Source organism: Trichophyton benhamiae, assembly GCF_000151125.1.
Source record: "Trichophyton benhamiae CBS 112371 chromosome Unknown contig01462.26, whole genome shotgun sequence".
Taxonomy (NCBI): Eukaryota; Fungi; Ascomycota; class Eurotiomycetes; order Onygenales; family Arthrodermataceae; genus Trichophyton; species Trichophyton benhamiae.
The window spans coordinates 1,735-23,196 of NW_003315085.1; the positions used below are offsets into that span (position 1 = coordinate 1,735).

The window sequence follows — 21,462 nt, forward strand, 5'->3', positions numbered from 1 at the left end:
CGACGGAGAGTCCTCGCCTCGGTCAAACCTAGAGAGTAAGTAAGCATCCCGAGAATCCCATCGCTCATCCAAACTAGTTATCTATCCTATCCATCACGGGCAATGAAGATATCATATTTGCCGATCTGAACTCCCAGCTGTCATGAAGGAGCCAAAACTTGTCGACATCGTCAGAAACCCCCCCCCAATGCCTCCTCCATCTGTCTCTCGGTCTGTCTTCAGGGCTGAAAAGCGTTGCTGATCGTCATCTCGCCTAAACACAAACAAGGCTAGGCTCCTTCCTTCTCGTCTCGCGGCTTCGGCATCTCGAACTTTTCTCACAGTGAGCAAGAATGACTCATTTTAGGCAGCTCCTATTGGCTGTGATGTTGATGCCAAGATTAACGTCCCTGTTAGTGGGTCAAACGCCTTTATTTTATTGGCTGTCATCCGCTCGATGTCCCTCTGGCCCGTTAAGGGTATGACTAAGCCGCTTAGCTCAGCCGTACCTTTTGCGACCCCGAGGGCGACTATCTTTATCTATATAAAGGCCGGAAGCCGGACGCCCATCGCTGCCCTCGCCTCCTGCTCTGCTGCTGCCTTCAAGTCGTGGCTCTCCAAGCGCTGTGAACCTCAGTTACACCTTGATAGAACTCCGTTAACCCTCCACCATCTCGTCATGTCGGCCACTGCTTGTGCATCAGCCGGCTTCGTTCGTCAGACCCTCGGATTCTTCCAGCCGTGCCTCGTCTCCACTACCAAGTGGCCGTCTTGATTGCGACCAGCTCGGTACCTGCGCGCCTAATCATTCTCAGTCGCTATTCAGTCATCCTTCATTGTCCTCGTCAACAAGTATCAGCAACCATTTTTCTCCTTTTCCGCCTACTTCTTCCTCGCTTGCTCCGCCGATTGCGCATTCTTCTTCCCCTTTCCCGTCACCAGACCATTTTGCCGCTTTCTTTACAGATCATACAACATACCTTACCCAGGATCAATACCCTCTTTCTACAGGACAGGATATCCTAGACCTGTCCTCACAGAGTTGGGAACTTTACGACGACCCGTTGCAAGCACTGCTTTCTACTGGGGAACTCAATCTAAGCAATTCCCAGAGTCAGATCCTTACACCATCCATCGATCATAGTCCCATTCAAACGCCAGTGTCTAAGGACGGCTCCTTACACTCCATGAAAGACTCTGATTCATGCCTCCTTGATATCCACCTAGCCGGCGATGCCGGGGACTCTTTTCGTGATGTGAATAGTGTCCCAACAGTAACAACAAGGAATTCGTCCCGTACTCCACTGTCAAGACCCGAATTTTCGAGCACCACTGTCCCCGAAATTGGTCTCAGCCCCGAATCATCTTCAAGCTCAACCACCAAGTCAAGCAGCAACCGTAAACGGCCACGTGTAGATGATGATAGTCGTTCTACAGAGGAAATCGCCAACGAGAAACGGCACCGTAATACCATGGCTGCTCGCAGATTTCGCAAAAGAAAGGAAGATCGAATCTGTAGCCTAGAGAAACAGCTGGCGGATGCCCTCAGGGAACGGGACGAACTCAAACTTCAGGTCGCAAGGCTTGAAGGACAAAACATGATGTTACGAACTTGTCAGGACAACAAGCGGTGAAGAAACGGCCCTTTATCACTGAGTTTTGCGTATCTAAATACTCACCTTGGCTAAACTGGTGTTGAGGCTTGGAGAAAAAAGCCCTGCTAGCCTCTCGTGTTTCTAATCTTGGAAGCTTCTTTGATAGTGCTATATTCCATAGCGGTTTAAATGAGATACAGTTAACATTGAAATCCCTCCCATTTAAGCAACCTGGACGACTGCACCACAAGCCCAAGAGATACGATTAAATCTACATGTTTTCTATCTTAGGACCCATCCGTCTAGTTAATTGAGGGAAGGCTCCCAGTGATGGAGATTGTAAGGTCCTTAACTATCGCCATTAGAGCTAATGAGATCCTGCTGATTGACACTCAATATCCGTTTCAGAGAGGAAGCTGCCTCTCTGGGAGGACGTTGAATTACCCTTTTTGGGGTTTTAACCTTATCACTTGGCCTGTGACAACTAAGTTGCCCACCACTCAGTCGCATACTCTTGCGGACACCAGCCCAATATCGCCCCAGGTACTCGAATCAACCTTGGGCTTACGGCCTTGACCTGCTATTCTCTTGTTTGAGCTGACAAGCTCACATATACCCAGGTCAACTCTAATTTGCCAACCTTTGATATCCCAATCTCAGAATAATACTAGCCTTGGCAAACCGGCAAAGATGGGCGTGCACAGTAGCCCTAGACCTAACAGACTGGGCAAAAGCCCACGATACCAGCGCCAGCCTAGGCGTAAAACGAGGGAAGATCGGTACGAGCCTAGAACAGCGCGAAGACCAAGCAAGACCCATCGTCAGATAAGACGGCTGGAATCTTGCCGGAGATCCGGAACCACAGCCATCAAAGATAATTTTAAACCTCCAAATATTTCTCAAGAGCGGCTTACGGTACGGATAATAGCCACATAGGTGGTGCTAGTTACATTGCTAATGCACTCGGGAAGCTTAGCGTAGCTGCTGGTGGCCTCTTTAGACGCGGCCGAGCTTCGTCTCCGGTTATACGAAATGAACGTGAGATATCCCCACCCTTCCTGTCTTATTACTATCTACTAATTGCCTTCATCAGCAGTTCCCGATCTCTCTTTCCCCGAGCTTAACTTCCTATCTTCTCACTCAAAGACTCGCCATGACTCGATACCCCACTGCGCAGACTTGGACAAGAGGAATCCGTTTCATCCAAGTCAGCAGAACACTATCTCCAAGTATTTTTCACCTTCGCAGCCGAAAAGCCCACTGCGTCCTGTCTGTAAGCAGTTAAAGAACCGCCCCTGTGATCTAGAGTTGCCGATATCCATAAAAAATAAAGCATCACCATGTTCAATAGCGGATCCTGAACACTCTGTTTCTCCCACTAATTGGAGCAAACAAAGACCTCGAAACCCCAATTATAGCAGGAAAAGGACCTTGTCAGAGGCTGGGAGTAATGTTGCCGGAAGTGAGCAGTCTACTACATACTATACGTGGTCCAAGACAAACTCAAAAATCTCATCAAGCGATCCCAAAGAGCCCTGCCAGGCAGACGGCGTTTCCAGACAGCTTAGACGTTCTATCAGCGCGGGCTCCTCCCAAATGAACTCAAAAGTGCAAGATATGCTGTTTCATAACGCATACGTTTCTAACACTTTTGAACACACTGAAACACATCCCTCACCAAAGTCATACTCTCTCGAAGGCTTGCTTCGAAAAGCGGCAGAAACATCTCCAATACCGTATCAGACCAATATACCCCCTTCTTCCCACCCTACCAGCGCTGCTTGCCTGCAAGCCCAACCGCACCATTATCAACATTCAAAGTCAAGGGAGACCTTGACCCAAGAGCCATCCTGGAGGCAATGTTATCGTTCCGGAAGGGCCAGTAAAAGGGGGGCGAATATACTCTTATCTCCAAGGTTTCATGAAGAACTTCTCCCTTCATCAAGGGATACAGAGCACAAGAGGCGGGGCAGCTTGGGCAAAATATTAAATCGCCCTTGGCCAAGTGTTGAGGATATACCTCACCCAGCTATTTATGGTTTCCCATCTAGTTGTGACTATACCAGTCATCTTACAATACCACGCCCACGACAATACCCACCTAACCGTGGCTCTTATCCTTTAGACTGTGAGGCGGGCGATGATAATGTCCAACGTTCTTTGAACCAGCGTAGCCAGAAAAGGCTCACATGTCAAAGCTCCAACCCAACACTCGCACCGGGTCCTAGTACACCACTAAAAGTCCCTTCATTGCAATTACCCAGCTATTCATCTACGTTCAGCCGTCAGTATTGCCTTTATGGCTCCCCACCGCCTTTTAATTTACCAAAGAACCCTCCGTCTGAAACGCTAGACCTAAACACTCTATCTTCCAGGAGAGATAGCTCAATACATCTGCTAGATGGTGAAACTCAAAGTTTGAGGACTCCGTCTGAGCCTGACAGGGATCTTCTATGTACGCCACCCTCCCAGCTGAGGACACTTTCTGCATTGCAGCCAACAGATCCAGCCACCCCTGGTGACCAAAATATACAAACAGACATTGAAGATCCAAACTTTGAGCCATCGTGCTTCTGGAAACCTAATAAGCTCTATTAGAATCTCTCCTTTCCTGTTGAGCAGCCTCAGATTCCGCCAGCATGTATATAGAACGCTTCGTACTGTTTGTATAAACTCGATGGCTTTAAACCCCGACAGATGTCTAGAGAAATGAGAGAAAAGCTCGCTACGAAATTACGCTGTTTTTATTTCAGCACTAGTTACCAATGTTTCTACAACTTTAAATCCCCGCCTACCATTAATATTCATGTTAATTATTTTCTGACTGGAAGGAATTTTTATTGTTTCCTTGTCACATACCATGATCCATATCTTCCCGTACAGCTTCGGCCAGTTGTAGGAGCTCCTTCGTGGTAAAAAAAAAATTAAAATCACGTTCTCCCTGTATCATATTGGGCGAACGAAGCAACATGGCTCAGAAAGGTATACCCAAGTCAACACCCTTCACTCTTGCGGGCTGGCCATTCTTGCCCCGAAATATCTTCATCTCTTGTACCACTTTTGGATCTAGGTTTTGGATGATGTCTAGCAGGCATAATGTCCCGTTCCCATGAGGTAATATCAATATTACAAGTTGTTTTTATTTATGTCAATTGATTGATAGGGCCATTAAAGCATCCTATCCGCTTTTAAGGTAACGAGGTTACTGAAGCGGCTGAGAGCTTCTTCATGTGGGACGCTGGGCATGTTCACAACCATTATTTGTAAGAAACGTTGGTAGTCAAGCCTCCCCAGATGTTTGCTATCAATCTTGTCAACTTCAGGCTGAGGGACATCTGTGCAGATAACATATGAGCTCCTATGTTCCCCATAGACTTTTATTTCAGCGTCCTCTAGCCCTGAATATCTGTATCTATTGGTATCTTCGGGCACTCCCGCTAAGAACCTTTCTCTTTGCTCTGTCGTCCCTTCCTCCATGTCTCCAACTTCATACAATCTGAAATATATAATGTTGGGCTTTCCTGGTCTGTGTGTGGAGGGGAATCGGGGGACTGGATTAAAAGTAAGATGATTAGCTATATATAGTCAACTGAGCTTGGTAGCTACCTGGAAACATGACCTCGGTGTCAACTGGTGTTCGAGTCCTGCGTGTGATGAAAGTAAGAGGAAAGGCCTTGGACAAAGTCCCAGGGTATCAGATTTGTCCAGGTGTTGATGTTAACCGTAATAAGCTTGAACTGCTGAGTTGGAGATCCTTTACAGCATCCCCTGCGGTGTTGTGACCGAAGTCATAGTTATAGGACAAGAATAAGCTTATGACATGATCTCGCGTCTATAAGGACGTCAGGTTTCAAATTATCCGTTAAAGCAGTGTAAGGCAGCAATTGAAAGTACTAATAAAGGGCTAGTGTATATGCTTAAACGTGATCATACACCATAGCTAAACGGCAATGGAATAACCATTAATCAAATTATAGCTAAATACCTGTATAAACTGAGGACTTCAATGCTGTCTGCTCATACTTCCTTTAATAATTATTTAGCTATCAAATATAGAATTTTTTAAACTCCAGTGACCGGCCCTTCTGATCGCATAATCCTGTAGTCATTATAGTAATTAGATTTAGTTAATAGTTAATATTTTCAATAACTAACTATTTATCAACTAATTAATATTAACCCGTTTTTAATATCCAGGCCTTTACAATGCCATTATCTCCTGTGGTTAAGAGTATCTCCTGTATTGGTGAATCTGCCTTCAGGCCTCCTCTCGTTGCCCAGCATATATGGTTTATTTCGTTTACGCCGTGCGCTGCCTCTATTGTAGATAGAATACACCATTCCGTCTCCGGGCTAGACTTGCCTGGATCCTGCTGTTCGTCCGTAAGAGTAGTATCTCTCTGAGATTCAGTTGCATTTTCACCCAACTCACCACCAGAGTGGCGACCCAGCTTTCGGCGTTCTTGATATATTACTATCTTTCCATCCGCGCCAGCAGACGCAAGAAGACCGGTAACCTTGCTCCACGCAACGGAGTAGATTGACATATCATGCTCATTCGGCAAAATGCTTTCTTGAACCCACATCTCTTCGATGGAGTTGGGTCGTATTGTGCCGCGTATACTATTGTCCAAGGTCTGGGGTGTTGATATTACTGGATCTGACAATCTCTTCCAAACACGGACAGTCTTATCGTCTGAACAGGACACAAGCCGTGGTTCATGCCGACCGGTATCTGTCCTCAGTCGTAATGATTCCTCGCAGCGGGAGATGGATGACATGCCTGGTATATCATTTGTACTTGTTCCAGAGGGTGCTGATGTTTCCCAATCAACCGACCACACAGTACCTTCGTGGCCGTTAAGGCAGGCAACTTGGCTCCAATCATCTATATCTTCCCTCCATAGTCGAACGGTGTTATCATAGCCACCACTAGCGAGGCGATCCTCGTCTGGATGCCAGGAAACACACTTAACGTCACCCTGATGGTCCTGCAGAACAGCAATGGTTTCAAAGTTACTCTCGCCATCTTCTAGGTCTTCCCATATCCATATTGATTTGTCACGAGAACAGGTTGCAAGGAGAGAGCCAGAGGATGACCAGGAGACAGCTTTCACCTCACTGTCATGTCCATCAAGTACAACAGCAAACGTCCAGTCGTCTTTGTCTTCACTTTCATCCCCAGTGGCAGAGAGTATATCCTCACCGTCGTCGTGTGCTTCCGGGTCCTGGGACACACTGGTAGAGGTGGGTTGAAGCCGCTCCCACCGTTTCCATATACCGACAGTTGCATCAAAACTTGCAGTTGCAAGGACAATTTCTTCACCAGAGCCGGGTTTCCACGCCGAACAGCGGACGCTCCGCTTATGGCCGCCAGTTATTGAGGAAATTAACGTGAAATTTAGGAGAGAGTAGATGCGAATAATTTTATCCGCGCCACAAGTTGCAACAATTGGGAGCTGAGGGTGGGGGCATGAATGCCACAACCTCTCTTGCGGCGCCGGTGTGAGGTCTGCAAGGTGGGAAATTTTGATAGGCATGCTGAAACTGCTTTTCTAGAGATAGAGAAAACAGAAAAGGCAGAAGCACCTAGAGATGCTTCTCAAAAGGAAAGATTGTTCAAGTGGGCATGTTAAGTAGCTAGTTAACTGGTTTTTTTTTTGGTAGTAAATTAGTTAACTATTCATGGCCGCTTAACTAGCTAGTTACCTGACTAATGTTGGCTAGTTATGTTAACAATTATTCATAATTTTACTTGAGGCATTTAACAGCCTAGATAGTTATATTCTTGAAATGAATTGAAGGCATTTTATTAACCAGCGATCTATGGCCAAAGTTGTGAGCATTTTGCCAGTGTGTTTGATGTCAGAAGGCGCTGAGCCAAGTAGAACGGGAGAGAAATGGAAGACACCCCTTCCCATCAAGAACCGAGTCCCCAGCTTTGATCAAAGCTGAACCACGGGGGCGCAGTTTCGAGTTTGCTGGCTACTAGTGAGATGAGCTGGCAGTGAGTTGATATCTTCGATGTTGCTGGCTCCCGCAGAGCGCTCAGCGGTATGCTCGCTTGGTTCGCCGAGCATCCTCTCGATGATCCTCGCTTTCGCCGCAGCCCTTTTCAATCGATTGTCAAAGTCGGCCACAGCTTCTTCATTGTTCTCCATAGATAATGTGAGGGGGTTCACCAGCGAAAGGAAAGTCGCGATGTGTTTCTCTAGTCGTGGGTTGCTGGGAAGGGCCGGCAGATCCTGCGCTGGTATAGGGCGTGCCTCCAGCTCACCCAACTTAGCATCACCACTCAACAACACACTGTCCCGGGTCTCATCGCTGCTCGTATGAGGCGGCTGGACGGTGCTGCTTTTCACAATTTCCGGCTGGTTTGGTAACCGCTTCGCCCATATTATCCCTTTCCCGTAGAGCTTCCCTATGGCTTGGAACTTTTCAAAGCCCTTTTCGACGGCGAAGACGCTGCCTTCGTTGAAGCCCGCCTTTGTCCCGTCAAGCGTCCCTAGCCGGTAGCCTTCTGCGTAAAACTCGTCTTCGAGGCCAAGGATATCATCGAGAAAATGGCCATTATCCATTTCCATGTGTCAGACCTGCCATGCACAGCTCGTTGTCACGGAAAAAAGAGCTGTCTTGGAGGCGTTTGTGGGTTAACTAGTTAGTTAACTAGTTAAGTTAACTAATTGTTAGTCACAAGCGCCAATTCTTCGACTTCTACGCTTGAGCCTCATCGATAACGAGTTAAAAAAACACCACCCACCCCCCACTAAATTTCATCTATCCCACTTCTCTCACGGCAACTTGAACTCGACTATGGAGCCAACAGCGAAGATCCTACCCCAGCAGGGGAAAAGGAACATCCTCATCACAAGTGCCTTGCCCTATGTGAACAACGTCCCGCATCTTGGTAACATTGTTGGCTCCGTTTTGAGTGCCGATGTGTTTTCGAGGTCAGTAATCCGCGTGAGCATTTTGGGAGGAATTTCACCGACTGCTACTAACACGAGGAGTCTTTACATAGGTATAATAAAGCATGCGGCAGACCAACGCTTTACGTCTGTGGAACGGACGAGTACGGCACCGCGACCGAAACCAAGGCTTTGGAAGAAGGCGTCACCCCCGAGGAGCTCTGCTCTAAGTATAACAAAATACACCAGGAAGTCTATTCGTGGTTCAATATAGGATTCGACATATTTGGTCGCACGCCAACAAAAGCCCACACTGAGATATCCCAAAGTATCTTCAAAAGACTCTATGAACATGGATATCTAGAAGAGAAAACCACGGAACAACCCTTTTGTGAAAAGCATGACTCATTCCTTGCCGACCGTTTTGTAGAGGGTGAATGCCCTCGCTGCCACTATGATGACGCTCGAGGCGACCAATGCGACAAGTGCCAGCACCTGCTTGATCCCTTTGATCTGATAAACCCACGCTGCAAGGTCGATGGCGCTACCCCGATTCGTCGAAAGACGAAGCATATCTTTCTCCTTCTAGACAAGCTCCAGCCTGAAATTGAGAATTGGGTAGCCACTGCGTTTGAAAAGGGAGACTGGCCAAAGAATAGCCGTGTTATCACTGGGTCGTGGCTAAAGGAAGGCCTTCAACCTCGCGGGATCACACGAGATTTGAAATGGGGCGTGCCCGTGCCACTAGATGGATTTGAGAGGAAGGTTCTATACGTTTGGTTTGAGGCTTGTATTGGATACCCTTCTATCACTGCCAACTATACCTCTGAATGGGAGAAATGGTGGAGGAACCCAGAAGATGTCCAGTTGTACCAGTTTCTCGGGAAGGATAACGTGCCATTCCATGCTGTTATATTCCCAGGATGTCAGCTGGGTACTAAGGACAAGTGGACGATGCTACACCATCTAAGTACAACTGAATATCTCAACTATGAAGGCGGAAAATTCAGCAAATCTCGTGGGATTGGAGTTTTCGGCAATAATGCAAAGGAAACAGGAGTCTCATCAGATGTGTGGAGATACTACCTACTTAAGAATCGCCCAGAAACCGGAGATACACAATTTGAATGGAAGTCTTTTATCGACAGTAATAACGGAGAGTTACTTGCGAAACTTGGTAACCTGGTTAACCGAGTTGTTAAGCTGGTTGCTAGTCCAAAGGCATACAGCTCGGTTATCCCGGAATTCACTGTCTCTGAGCCTTTCTACCCAGCTCTTGAGGAAGTAACCAGCCTTCTACGCCAATACATCAATGAAATGGAAGGGGTTCACTTGCGTGCTGGCATTGTTACAGCCATGAAGATCGCCGAGGCAGGAAATGGCCTAATCCAGGCTAATAAGCTTGATAATTCGCTTATTGCGAATGAACCGGAACGTGCCGCAGCGGTAGTTGGCATTGTGGTGAATTTGATTCATCTTTGTTCGAGCGTATTCTGTCCATATCTCCCTGCGACTTCCGCTTCTATCCTTGACCAGTTGAACGCCCCGGCTGGTCTAATACCAAGCCTCGATGACATCAAAGATGGGTGGAAGCCTACAGCTATCAAGCCTGGCCACCGCGTCGGTAAGGCGAAGTACCTTTTCAGCAACATCGATGTCAAAAAGGCCGACGAGTGGAGGGAAATGTTTGGCGGGTCTCAAGCTGAGCGACAGAAAAAGGAGGAAGAGAAAGCAAAGCAGGCGGCAAAGAAGGCGGCAAAGACCAAGAAGAAGCAGCAGAAATCCAAAACTAACGAAGCTACCAGCAGTGAAGGCCCTGTAGAGGCGTCAGCCAAGGATGGAGCGGGTGCTGTAGCAGCTTCAATTGGCGACAAGGCCGTGGAGGAGGTTGCTGAGGGTGTTTCTCAGGTGACATTACCAACGTCCTGAGCAGCAGATGGATTAGAATTTTTTTTTTTTTTTTTTTTAGTTTCTAATTTATAGCAAGTCAGACCAGTCTATTATTAGACGTTTCTTTTAAAGGACATGTGTAAATGCACCCCAAGTCTTGTTTCCGAGATCAGTAAGGTAGAAGTAGTTGTAATTATCATAGGGATGTCAGTTTGAAGTTTTTGCGCTTTACAAGAGTACATGATGTTCGTCATTTTCATTAGAACAGAGGGGAAAACTACGGAGTATGTAGGTGAGATCACGGTCAAAGGGGGATGTTTGAGGAAGAAGTATGAAAGCAAACAAAATGGGATTATCTATTCCTTCGTGCATTTGCCGATGTTGCTCTTGGTTTTACTTCCTCCGGCGTGACTGGGTGCATCATGACTTTGTTCAGTGTCTGGGGGGTGTTGCCAGTATAACCTTTGCTCCAGTCATAGCTAACGGCATACGCAAAAATATTACCGTTTCTGTTGAATGTTGAAGTGGATATTGTGCCTCCGACGGATGGATAACCCTTGAGACGATGTTTTGCGTCTTTATCCCAGAAGTGGAAGGTTCCGTCGCTCCCAGCAGTGCTGAATGTGCCGTGTTGAGGATGGAAAGCAATAGAGTTGACAGAATAAACGTTGCTCACGTTTGATTGGCCCTGGGGGGTTTCACGGTGGCATTTGAAGCTGAAATTCGAGCTCGAGTCTTTTTCCTCAACATATTGAATGGCGCATCGGCCTTCGATACTTCCTATAGCGAACCCTGTTCCGTCGGTAAAGCAGCTCACAACCCGTGTCTGCCACTTGAGTGGAGACTGCATGACTTTGTAGATATTCGTTGGTTGATTGAGGTCGATGATGTTGATATACCTGTCGGCTGTGGCAACAACGAGTAGAGTTTTGCTAACGTCCATGGAGTAGACTCTCTCCTGGCACTGTAGAGTCCCAATTGGGGTAGACTGCCTTAGGTCCCAGTATTTAACGGTTTTATCCCACGAGCCAGTGACGAGGAGCGGCTGAGCCGAGTTTCCCGGGTTTTGAATCATGCAGCAGCTTCGGATGGGCGCGTCATGAGCAGCGACCTGGACAGGAGTGGTAGGGTTACCCTGAAGGTCAAGCATACGGGCAGCTTTGTCTACTCCGACACCAACCACTTTTGAGCCATCCTAAAAGAACGGTTAGCATGTACAGCTGGATATATATGCCTTGAACGGCGGGTTACCCTCAAGAACGTACCGGAGACCAGCAGCAATTAAGAACGGGTGCCTGGTGTTCGAACATGGCCTTTCCTTCGCTCATCCCCTGCTCATTGATCTCGTAGATGCGCACTTTCTTGTCCCATGATGCAACGGCTAGGTGGTCGCTCTGACTGGAGAAGGCTAGGTCTGAAATGCTATCCTCTGGCGGCGCAACCAGGGCTACGTCTTTTGAGATATCGCCCGTTGTTGTGGAGGTCGCTGCGGCAGTATTGGAGGAGATGTTGCCAAACAGGCCCGTCATTGTAGCGTATCGTAAGAGGAAATCAAAAATCAAAACACTCTAGGTATCAGAAGGAAAGTGAACAAAGAACGCGCCGGTAAACGAAGCCCAATGCAAAGCACTAACAGTAGGCAGAGCCGGAATCCTCCTTCCCTCGGTGCAGCGCGTTCAACCAACTGAGCTGCAGCTGAGATTTAGACTGTTTGGTATGTCATTCCAACTTCAACGTCCAAGGGAGAAAAAAAAGAAGCTCGAGGATTACGCAAAGCTGACTAAATGTGTCATGTGATTTGTTAATAATCATTTAGTCATCATAAAATCACGTGAAGCTCAATGCGGACAAAAGGTGGAGCGCTCCACCGGGTCGTCCGCCGAATTTCCGCTTCGGGGCAAGCGGGATGCGGGGTGCATGCCGCTACTTATGTAATCTGCGCATCCCTGCTCCATCATGGCATCATAACAGACGACAGCTAATTATGCAGCGGCAGGGCGAGCGAGGGCGAGAGGCAGCATCATGCCACAGATCAGGCCATGCGCGAGAAGCTCCCCCCCCAAAGACAGGGAGCAAGCTGTAACTAGCCATCACGACGGGCGATGGCTGCGAGCACGATGCGCAGCCTAACTTGAGCGTCGTATCAAACGGGGCCGGGTGCAGGTGCTGGGTGAGACCGGCTGCAGGAGAGACAAGGCCGCGTTCCCCCGGAGCAAGGCAGCGCAACACTATCAGGACAACTATAAGCACCCAGGTAGGCCTGCCCCCAGTAGCGACCTAGGCATGCTTAAGCTCCGGATGGTGTGACGCCAGCTCAGGTGACTTTGCGGCCGGCGTCCCCCCCAGGCGAGAGCGTGACCTGCGCGGTACTTGCGCGGTACTTTGCGGCAGCGGCGGCGGCTGGCGGCAGCGCGAGGTCCTGCTGAGGTACCGGCCTGCTCCCTTTCCCCTTTCGGACGGCCGGTTGCGTAGCTGCTTTGTATATAAACTACCCCGCTTTCTCCCCTTTCTGCCTCTTCTCCTTCTCTTCTTCTTCTTCTTCCTGCTCTGCCAGCACAGCAGCTACAACAACGCCAACGACAACGACAACACTCCCAACCTCACAGCATCGCGTCCTCTCAGGCTCGCTTCAATTACAGCACCGCACAAGGCCTCCATTGGTATCGTCCAGCCGTCTCTCTTCTCTGCCCTGAGCGTTGGGTTCGTGGCTTCGTTCCACTACTAACATATAGCCGGGCCAGGCATTCAACTCCAGCACGATCTCTACCTCGCCCTATCTCCATCCGTCTATCCATCATGGCTACCCTCACCAAGGTCGACTCCGCCGTTGCCGGCCTTCCCCCGTCAGCAGAGAGCAAGAAGAAAGAGACGACGAAGAAGGGTGCAAACCCTGATGTCATGAACATCAAGGACCTAGGTATGTTACCCATCTTCCACTACAAATCCCCCCTTGGATCCAGGGATAGCATTGCTTATGTTTCTCTGCTTCAACCGTGCAGAAGAAAAAGGGATCGAGCTCCAAATAGCCATAGAAACACAGAAGCTCAACTGGTAAGAAGGTCATCTTTCTTTGTGTGCACAAAAGTTGATAGCTATACTATGTACGGGTGGCCCGCGTGGTGCTGACCAAGGCATACAGGAAGCTAAACACCTCACCTGCATCCCTGGAGGACAAGGATGCCCTCAAGAAGTTCCTCACCACACCCCCCGTCAAGAAGATTGACCTACACTTCCCACTTGGCCTTGAGGTCACTGCCCGAAATCTCAAGGGCGTAACTATCAAGGATGCCCTCGATGCTATCTACAAGCAATTCAGAAAGAAGGTAAGATTCTAGCCGCCCGTATGAGAGATCTGTTGTTAAACCCTCTTTCTAGGCCGATGACGAACTAGATAACCCCATCCTAGCTGGATTCGAGTGGGACAAAGAGGAGTCATGGACAAGACTCATTGTACATCAAAAGAAGGAAGGCGCACCACCACCCAAGAAGAGCAAAAAGAAGGGTACCGCCGCCGAGTAGGATCTCTGCTCCTCCCCCCCCCCCCCAATTAATTCAGCTGTCACCGTTATTCGTGATTCATCGTGATTCATGGGTCGTCTTCATTATGTATGGCTAGCAAACTGGCATTAGATACTCTCTGTCACAAGGGGCGTCAAGTCATCGTATTGAGTTAATTTGAAACTCTCTTCTTTCTATGAAACTTCTCTTCCCACTTTCAGTCTCCCTCTTAAACGGTCTGTTGATATACACGTATATTTATAACACACATTTCATCTCCCATTTACAATGAGAAGAATCTCATCAAGGATGGTATAAACAAGATGTAGGTTCAGCCGTGGATTGTTCAGCGTCGAAAATATCCGTCGGGCAGCAGCCTGTGCATTTGCCCGTCCAACGACACCCGCTGCCATTTCTGGTATCAAAGTAGCTAACATCACACCCGCTTCTGTCCGGCTCTTCATCTTCTCCGAGCTTGTCCGAACCTTGACCCCACAAAGCTTCCCGTCCGGCCACATGGTATCCCTTATAAGCCCAATATAGTGTAGTAAAGACGAATCTTGTAGCAGTGACTTAACATTCTCTCGTACTTTACGCTCGATCGTTCCCCCGAGCAGCTGGTGCAGCACAACAACAGCTGCTCTTCCACGAAGCCAGTTGTTACCTCTTGTCAGCTCAAATATCTCCAGGAAGATATCGCAGATTGGTTTGATAAAGGGTTCTAGTTCTCGGTCTTCAAACGCGTTTAGCTCTGCCTCTGCTTCTGCCGAAGTAGTAGCCTCATCAAGGCCCAGTCCTGCAGCTTGAGAGGCACTCAGCTGGTTCGTTGCAGCAGAAATGAGGTTCTGCCCAGCTGTAGAAAGCTGGTCAAGCACAGCGATGTTTCCAAGGAAATCATCCATACCGTCCGCCACCGAATTATAAAGCCGAGTGACAATATCCCTAGTTTCCCCATCTCCAGACTCTTCTCGAGTAGGTGCAATCGCTCGCTGAGACAAGAATGCACGGAGATCACGGCTGCCGCATACATCAGGTAGAAGCAGGATCTGCTTCAGGTATGCTTCCAATGCAACTCGACGCTTGTTGAGGACATCTTTGTGGAGCTTCATTACCATACGCCGTCGTGGAAACTCAAGGTTCCTCACGGAAGGATATCTTGCTCGAAGCCGTTGGTGTAACTCGTGAAACTCGCTGTATCTTCGAGGAACTGCCCATGATGCCACCGGCATCTGTTCACCCGCCTGCCGCTTCACTTCAATCACATCTAAAATAGAAAAGTAGCTACAAGTCAGAAGGGGCGAGGTATTACAATACTAACAAGCAAGATACAACTCACATAAAGCATACTCGCGGCCATCTGGCTCTTTGTTGAGAAGGATTGACGGAATCTGAACGGTCGACCGTCCGTATAAACTGTTATCACTTTCTTGCACGATGTACTGCTGCCTCTGCATTTCTTTACGCCTAATCTCCCTTCTTAAGCTAGATTTGGATTTCCCTAAAATACGCAGTTCAGCCACATTGTTTGTCAATTCAGCTTTTCTGGTGAGGGAGTCAATCACGGACTCCTGCGAAACAAGCTTCTCTATATCGGCTGTCAAAGCGGATATTGCTTCTGTAAGGCCCAAGTCTCCCGGTGCTGCCTCATGGATTTCTTCTTCTATGGGTATATCGGGTTCAGGCACGTCTGGATCTGCATATTCATCTTCAATGAATTTTTCTTGATCAGGAAATAAATCATCGTCGGTAAAAACTCCAATACGTGAAGATGTATTAACCAGGCCCAACGACGATATGCTGGGTTTCCCCTTCTCGGCTGCCTGCCCGTCCATACGGCCCATATCAATCGAGGCTCTGGGCGACGGTGATGGTAAGCTACTCCTTGGGCCATCGGCTTTGAAGTCATTTGGGGTGTCCGAGATGATATCATTGAGAGCAGCCTCCATATTTTCCAGGATCTTTTTTTCTTGCACCTCTGCCTCTCCGCTTTGAGAATCTTTACCAAGGCTGTAGGTGGATGACTCTAGGTTTTCTGGCTCAACATCGTCACCAAAAAGTGGTAAGTGGTCAGGGTCTGCAGGTCGCCCAGTATCAAGTGTCTCAGAGCTGAATAGTGAATGTTTCCGGCGCAATTCTTGTTTTGTGCTAGACTGAGAGTCGGTTCGAAGCATGGGTGAAGATACCCCGGATGGCGGGTAATTCCCTGAGGTGTGAGACCGGGCCAGGGCTGGCTTATTTGGTTGTTTATAAGGGGATACAATACTGGTCGTAGCAGCTGCCTCATCTGAAGCCAGGTACTTGTAATAGAGGTCTGATTTCTTGAACCCAGGATAATACTTGGACTTCATACTCTCAAGGACTGTAGACTGAGCTGCTAGAACCGCCTTCCTTGCCTTCCAGTATTGCTCTGGCGTCGCCCGCTTACCAGCTAAAATGAAGCTTTTAACAATCTTCTGAGATTCTTCATCAACTTTCAGCTCCGGTTTTGACAAGTGGTTCTCACTTATCAGAATCATGTCATTCCTGTCTGCAGTGGTCCAAGACGAAGGTGCAGAAGTCAAATCGTCTCCCACATCGTTCTCTAACGGGTTTCTGAATCCATCTACCACTAGCCAAAATTGAACCAAGGACATGAGGCCCAGACGGTCCATATATTCCATGAAATACGACAGGCCCGCCGCATTATGCAGAACATCGACCAAGGAGATGTTCTGCGGCCTCGAAGCGTTTTGGTATGCCTGATCTGACATGGATGGCTGGGCATTTCCAGAACCATTTGGAGTTGATAGCTTTGCAACTTTCTGGTCCAAAGCCCTCTTTGCTGTTTCTAGACGCCGGATATAGATTGGATCGTGTCCATCAAACATTGTTTCACGCTTGAGTTGGCTGGCAACATTGTTCCTAAATCTCCTCGCGTCAGATAAGTTATTACAGCGACGGATGCCCCTCACGAAACGTTCAAATTCCCTTTCGGAGTCATTTGGGCCTAGTTTTGGGAACATGTGTCCTTGTTTGGACTTTGCTGGAGGTAAGGCATGTTGATCTAGTGCTTCACGTAGTCTCCTGACGGTTTTGCGGTCCTGGAGGGCTGTTCGGCCATAGGCTTCCATCAGCTGGTTCCATGTATCCGGATCCGCAAGGACGCCAATTAAAGGAAATAAAATGCCGCATGCTATAATTTCTCGGATGAGAACTAATACCGCCCTACTGTTTGCTTGGCTTTCAGGTAGAATCGTGGGCAAAAGAGCCACTACGATCTTTCGCAAGTGTTCCTGTTGCACATGCGCCACGTCTGGCGAAGATCTCGCAGCAGCCGGATGAAGATTCCCTTCTCGATATCTAGCAGCAATTGCTATCTCCAGCTCCTCAGATTCCGTCACTCCATGGTTCAGATTTCTGCCTCTCACAGCTCGTTCTGCGAGGTCGACGTCTTTCAAATGGCTGGTGAAGATAGGAACGATCCTCGCGACAAATATTTCCACGAAATCCTCTTTCGACAGCCAGTCTCTTATGCGCCCAACTGTTTCCCTCACTATAGAGTCAATCTCGTCAGCAAAACCGGGGTTGCTGCTGATGTGCTGGTACCACGTCTCAATGAAATCCCTCCTGATTAAATTCAACAACTCATCCAGCGCCGCGGAAACGATAAACGACTGCGGATAAAGGGGCGTAGGTTGGTAGCTGGTGTTGTCTTTGTAGTCTTCCAAATCTTGCTTCCAGTTATCGGGAGATAGGAAGGCCACGGGTTGGCCACATAGTCTCGAAGAGCCGGAGCCGTAACAAGGACGCTTAACACTAATGATGAGAATCACAACGAGAGAGGTCAAAGTAGCGGCTGCCCCTAACAGGAACGAGTATCCAATAAAGCGTATCAATGGATACCAGCTTGTTATGACTCCCCATGCGACGAAGCCACCCACACATGCAAAGAGGATATCACGGTGTTTTGCGACCATTCTCCCCATTCCACATCCGGGTCGCACCCATGACGGTTTAGGTAGAGTATTCCATAAAGACTCCTTGTGCCCAAGGACACTCAACTCACTAGCTTTTGCGCAGCAAGCAGATATCGATCAAGCGCTGGTGCTGTGTTGTTCCGTTGGGGTTTATCTTGCTACTCTTCTTGAATGCCCCTTGAAAGCTGTTAACTAATTTGACCAAGGAACGACCTCACGCTTAAAAGTAGTTAAGCAACATGTGACATCAACCTTCTTAGCAAGTTATTACATAATCACGACTGTACAATCATATAGGTTGATATCGACCATGTTCAGCAATTTGCTATATAGTTAAGAGAGAGAAAAGGAGAGAAATGAAAACAATCTCTGGACCCAATAGGGAGACTTGATAGGAAAAGCCACACAGGTGTAGTAATTAGCAGAAGGTTAGTATAGTTATAGCTTCGCAGCCATTCGGGATGATATATATGACCTTGAACCAAACGACACTAAAAATACAACTCCTTGTGTCTAGGCCAAAAGAAATGGGTTTAGAGGACATAAGGAAAAAAGGGGAAAGGAATATAGGAAATATCCAAGTAGAAGAAGTGAAAGAGAGATAAAGTAATCCCGTCAGGCGCTGGCGGAGATCTCATGCCAGATCTTCTCGTGGACAAGTCCATGACACAACCAGTCAACCTCACGGACTTTGTCAAGAGTTTCCACGATTTTGCCCACTTCACTAACAAACTCAGGCATTCCGGCACTGGCAAGTCCTTGGCTTGCAGTGGTGGTCATCTTCACTCGTTCTCTGGTGTTTGTGGCGCTCAAACGAGCTAGAATATGAGATCGAAGTCTAGTGAGCATGAGTCGAGCCACCGGATCTGTAAAGGATGTGGGGTTGCCCGAGGAATCAGAGCCAGCGTCTGATGGGCTGGGGCACGGCCTGACAGTGAAAGACTGGAATGTTGTGGTGACGGATAAACTAGGAGGCGCAAGCGCAGACGCTGCATTTGCTGCGACCAGAGCTGGGCCAACCACACGCTTTATTGTGCTCAAGAGCTGGGACCTGGCCGCTGTGGGCATCGGATGAGTGGAATCGATGATTGATTGAATACGCTCAGCCTTGATATCGTGCCAGTCTAGGGATAAAATTCGATCTGCCTCGCTCTTCCATTGAGATCGCACATCGCGTTTCAGGAGATTTTTTGCAGTAAGCAATATTGAAGCAGTAGCGGCAATCTTGAAGCCTTGAGATCGGAGCTGTCCAAGCCTAGCATAGTCAGCATGGAGAGTCTCGGGAATACGTCTTTGGGAAGTGATTGTGTTGCTCAGCACAAGATCAACCATTCCCTGAGCATAGATCTTGCCCATGATTGGCTGTGAGTCGGTAGCACCAAACATGGTAAGATTTGACTTCCAGAACTCCCTAGTACTGTCAAGTGTAATGGACCCATTCTGTAGATCCCTTTCAAACATCCGTTGTTCATATTGGGGTGCTTCTTCGATTAACTGAGGCGACACCACCTGGAGCATGAAGTTGGTGTGATCCAGCGAGAGTAGATCGATTATCCCCATCAGCCGTGAAAGACGGTCGATTTCGTCTCCCGACTTGTCCTTTGCAAACTCTTCAACAACGGCATCTCGAAATGGAGCACACAGTTTTGAAAGGATATTCCCCATAAAATCAAAGAAGGTGTCATATGAAAAGGTGCCTGAATTGCACTGTTTTTCAATATGGGCAGGATCAAGTACTTCGGTAATCAGATTATGCAAGGAATTTCCCTGCTTGAGGAAACGTAGTAGTCTATCTTGGATGACTGTGGCTAAAGCAACAGTCCACTTTGTGCCGTAGCCAGCGGCAACTTCTCTTCTCATTATATCACAAACATGATTCATGATCTGTCGACGGACTCGGGTATAGTGGTCCTGTTCGATGCGGTAGTCTCTGTTGATCAGGAGTTCGTGGACTAGCGTTCGGTTGTTAGGGAGAGCAGTCAGAACCCTGGTTAGCCGGTCCTGGGGAGAGATTGATTCTTCCTCGAGGCGGGATTCTGGTAAGTTAGCGGTTGCGTAGTGAAGCATTTCTTCAAACGGTGGCTTCGATGACTCCGTCAGTGCCTCGGCCGAAGCCGACGGTTTGTCGACCGCCCTGGGGATGGTATTCTCGGTGGCTACATTGGCCTGTTTAGTGCTTTTGGCTTTCTTCAGGGACTTCTTGATCAGTTTCATAGCCTTCTCGGATCCAACAAGGCGTTTCAACCTCGCAAGGAGCAAGGTCTGGTTGTACCGGATGCCTTGCTGGTAGTCATCTGCAACACCCCCCGCCCGATCATTCTTGACCGTCTGCCAGATAAGCTCAAGCTCTGTAAACTGAGCAACCATGATCTCGATGAGCACGGTGGAATCACGAGATTTCCAAGCGTGGAAGGCAGAGACAAACATATTGTAGGCCTCTGACAAGGAGAGCATGTTGGGAGACAACGAGATGTTGGCCAGGCCACGTACAGCGATCTTATCAAGCAGGTTTTGAAAGATAACAAGCAGCTCCCTGGCTTTGGCGATCAGGTCCTGTTCCTGCTCCCCATCGCTGCTCAGGACGTGCTCTGGAAAGGCTGCAATGACATAACTGCTGAGAAAGATGCGGACGGCGCCTCTTTCGCCGAGAGCACCTCCCTGGGTATCCTGCAGGCCGCAGAGCCGAAGCATGGCTGCGGTCACATCCAGAGTGGTCTCACTGGCCACCAGAGCTCCGGTCCTCTCGAAGCCTAGTAACCCGATCCTTTCGAGAGTGAGATTCAGGCCCAGGTACTTTCCAACCAGGACTCGTGAGCGATGGTTTCTCCATACCCTTTGGATAACGTGGGCGGCCGCAGACGGGGTGAGACGTATGGCTGCTGGCTTGGTATGGCCGCCACCAGCGCTGGTGACCCTTATCCCTTCCGCAGCCGGCGCAGCCGGGACAGTCGGGATGCTAGAAGTACGGCGTCGACGGGGGGTCTCCTGGTAGAGCTGTCTGCGTCTTTCAGCCTCAGCGAACTTCTCGACCATCTCGAGACGGAGTCTGGCACGCTGGGCTGCCTTTCTCTCTTCGGTGTCCTCTGCCTTCTTCTTTGCGCGGCGAACCTCTTCCTCGCACTTTGCCGTGATATCAGCCAGCAGTCTCTCCCGGGTCTTCTGCGCAGCCCGGGCTCTCTCTTCCTTGATCGCAGCGGTTTTGGTGCCGTTCTTCGCCAGGGCCGCACGCAGCCTGACTTTCTCAACGTGAGCGGCCCTGTCGGCCAGACGAGCCTTGCGGGATTCCAGTATCAGGTTTCGACGGATATGGGGGGCCATGGGGTCGCCATGGGGAGCTCCGTGGACCGTCAGATTCGAGTGTATCGACGAGGCCGAGTTGCGGCGGGAGATGGAGGGCACGGAGGCACGTCTGTAGGTGGCGGAGACCCGGTTGAACCGCGCTGCGAGACGGGGAGGAAGGGCATGTCTGGCGGCTGAGTCGTCTGCAGCCATCTCGATGTCCTGGGGGCGGTCTCCGGGTATAGCGACGGGCGCTGGAGCGGTGCTGTGCGCGTCGACGTCGTCGGGACAGGCCATCGTGTCTGTCCTGGGAGGGGGGGGGAGAGTTGCCTGGTCTGCCGGTTGTCATGCAGCATG

The 21,462-nt window shown here is 49.0% G+C and overlaps 9 protein-coding genes across 9 annotated transcripts; 4 read left to right on the forward strand and 5 right to left on the reverse strand.

The window, feature by feature from the left end:
* Window positions 1-794: 794 nt before the first annotated feature.
* On the forward strand, window positions 795-1,613 carry ARB_02583 (bZIP transcription factor JlbA/IDI-4; the record flags this gene model as incomplete). Its single annotated transcript, XM_003011015.1, has 1 exon — window positions 795-1,613. A coding segment is annotated over one exon (819 nt), but the record flags the coding sequence as incomplete, so codon positions are not given.
* A 1,114-nt stretch (window positions 1,614-2,727) lies between these two features.
* Window positions 2,728-4,172, forward strand: ARB_02584 (uncharacterized protein; the record flags this gene model as incomplete). The annotated part of the gene is made up of 2 exons (XM_003011016.1): window positions 2,728-2,803; window positions 2,926-4,172. 2 exons carry the CDS (start codon window positions 2,728-2,730, stop codon window positions 4,170-4,172), a joined length of 1,323 nt encoding a protein of 440 aa, XP_003011062.1.
* Window positions 4,173-5,749: 1,577 nt separating this feature from the next.
* On the reverse strand, window positions 5,750-7,114 carry ARB_02585 (uncharacterized protein; the record flags this gene model as incomplete). Its single annotated transcript, XM_003011017.1, has 1 exon — window positions 5,750-7,114. The coding sequence occupies one exon, from the start codon at window positions 7,112-7,114 to the stop codon at window positions 5,750-5,752; it is 1,365 nt and encodes a 454-aa protein (XP_003011063.1).
* A 405-nt stretch (window positions 7,115-7,519) lies between these two features.
* Window positions 7,520-8,152, reverse strand: ARB_02586 (uncharacterized protein; the record flags this gene model as incomplete). The annotated part of the gene is made up of 1 exon (XM_003011018.1): window positions 7,520-8,152. The coding sequence occupies one exon, from the start codon at window positions 8,150-8,152 to the stop codon at window positions 7,520-7,522; it is 633 nt and encodes a 210-aa protein (XP_003011064.1).
* Window positions 8,153-8,387: 235 nt separating this feature from the next.
* On the forward strand, window positions 8,388-10,411 carry ARB_02587 (uncharacterized protein; the record flags this gene model as incomplete). The annotated part of the gene is made up of 2 exons (XM_003011019.1): window positions 8,388-8,524; window positions 8,596-10,411. The coding sequence occupies 2 exons, from the start codon at window positions 8,388-8,390 to the stop codon at window positions 10,409-10,411; spliced, it is 1,953 nt and encodes a 650-aa protein (XP_003011065.1).
* A 313-nt stretch (window positions 10,412-10,724) lies between these two features.
* ARB_02588 (uncharacterized protein) lies at window positions 10,725-11,901 on the reverse strand (the record flags this gene model as incomplete). The annotated part of the gene is made up of 2 exons (XM_003011020.1): window positions 10,725-11,567; window positions 11,638-11,901. 2 exons carry the CDS (start codon window positions 11,899-11,901, stop codon window positions 10,725-10,727), a joined length of 1,107 nt encoding a protein of 368 aa, XP_003011066.1.
* A 1,267-nt stretch (window positions 11,902-13,168) lies between these two features.
* Window positions 13,169-13,891, forward strand: ARB_02589 (uncharacterized protein; the record flags this gene model as incomplete). The annotated part of the gene is made up of 4 exons (XM_003011021.1): window positions 13,169-13,289; window positions 13,333-13,423; window positions 13,512-13,695; window positions 13,748-13,891. 4 exons carry the CDS (start codon window positions 13,169-13,171, stop codon window positions 13,889-13,891), a joined length of 540 nt encoding a protein of 179 aa, XP_003011067.1.
* A 251-nt stretch (window positions 13,892-14,142) lies between these two features.
* ARB_02590 (uncharacterized protein) lies at window positions 14,143-17,826 on the reverse strand (the record flags this gene model as incomplete). Its single annotated transcript, XM_003011022.1, has 2 exons — window positions 14,143-15,134; window positions 15,207-17,826. 2 exons carry the CDS (start codon window positions 17,824-17,826, stop codon window positions 14,143-14,145), a joined length of 3,612 nt encoding a protein of 1,203 aa, XP_003011068.1.
* A 615-nt stretch (window positions 17,827-18,441) lies between these two features.
* On the reverse strand, window positions 18,442-21,402 carry ARB_02591 (uncharacterized protein; the record flags this gene model as incomplete). The annotated part of the gene is made up of 1 exon (XM_003011023.1): window positions 18,442-21,402. One exon carries the CDS (start codon window positions 21,400-21,402, stop codon window positions 18,442-18,444), a length of 2,961 nt encoding a protein of 986 aa, XP_003011069.1.
* Window positions 21,403-21,462: the final 60 nt, after the last annotated feature.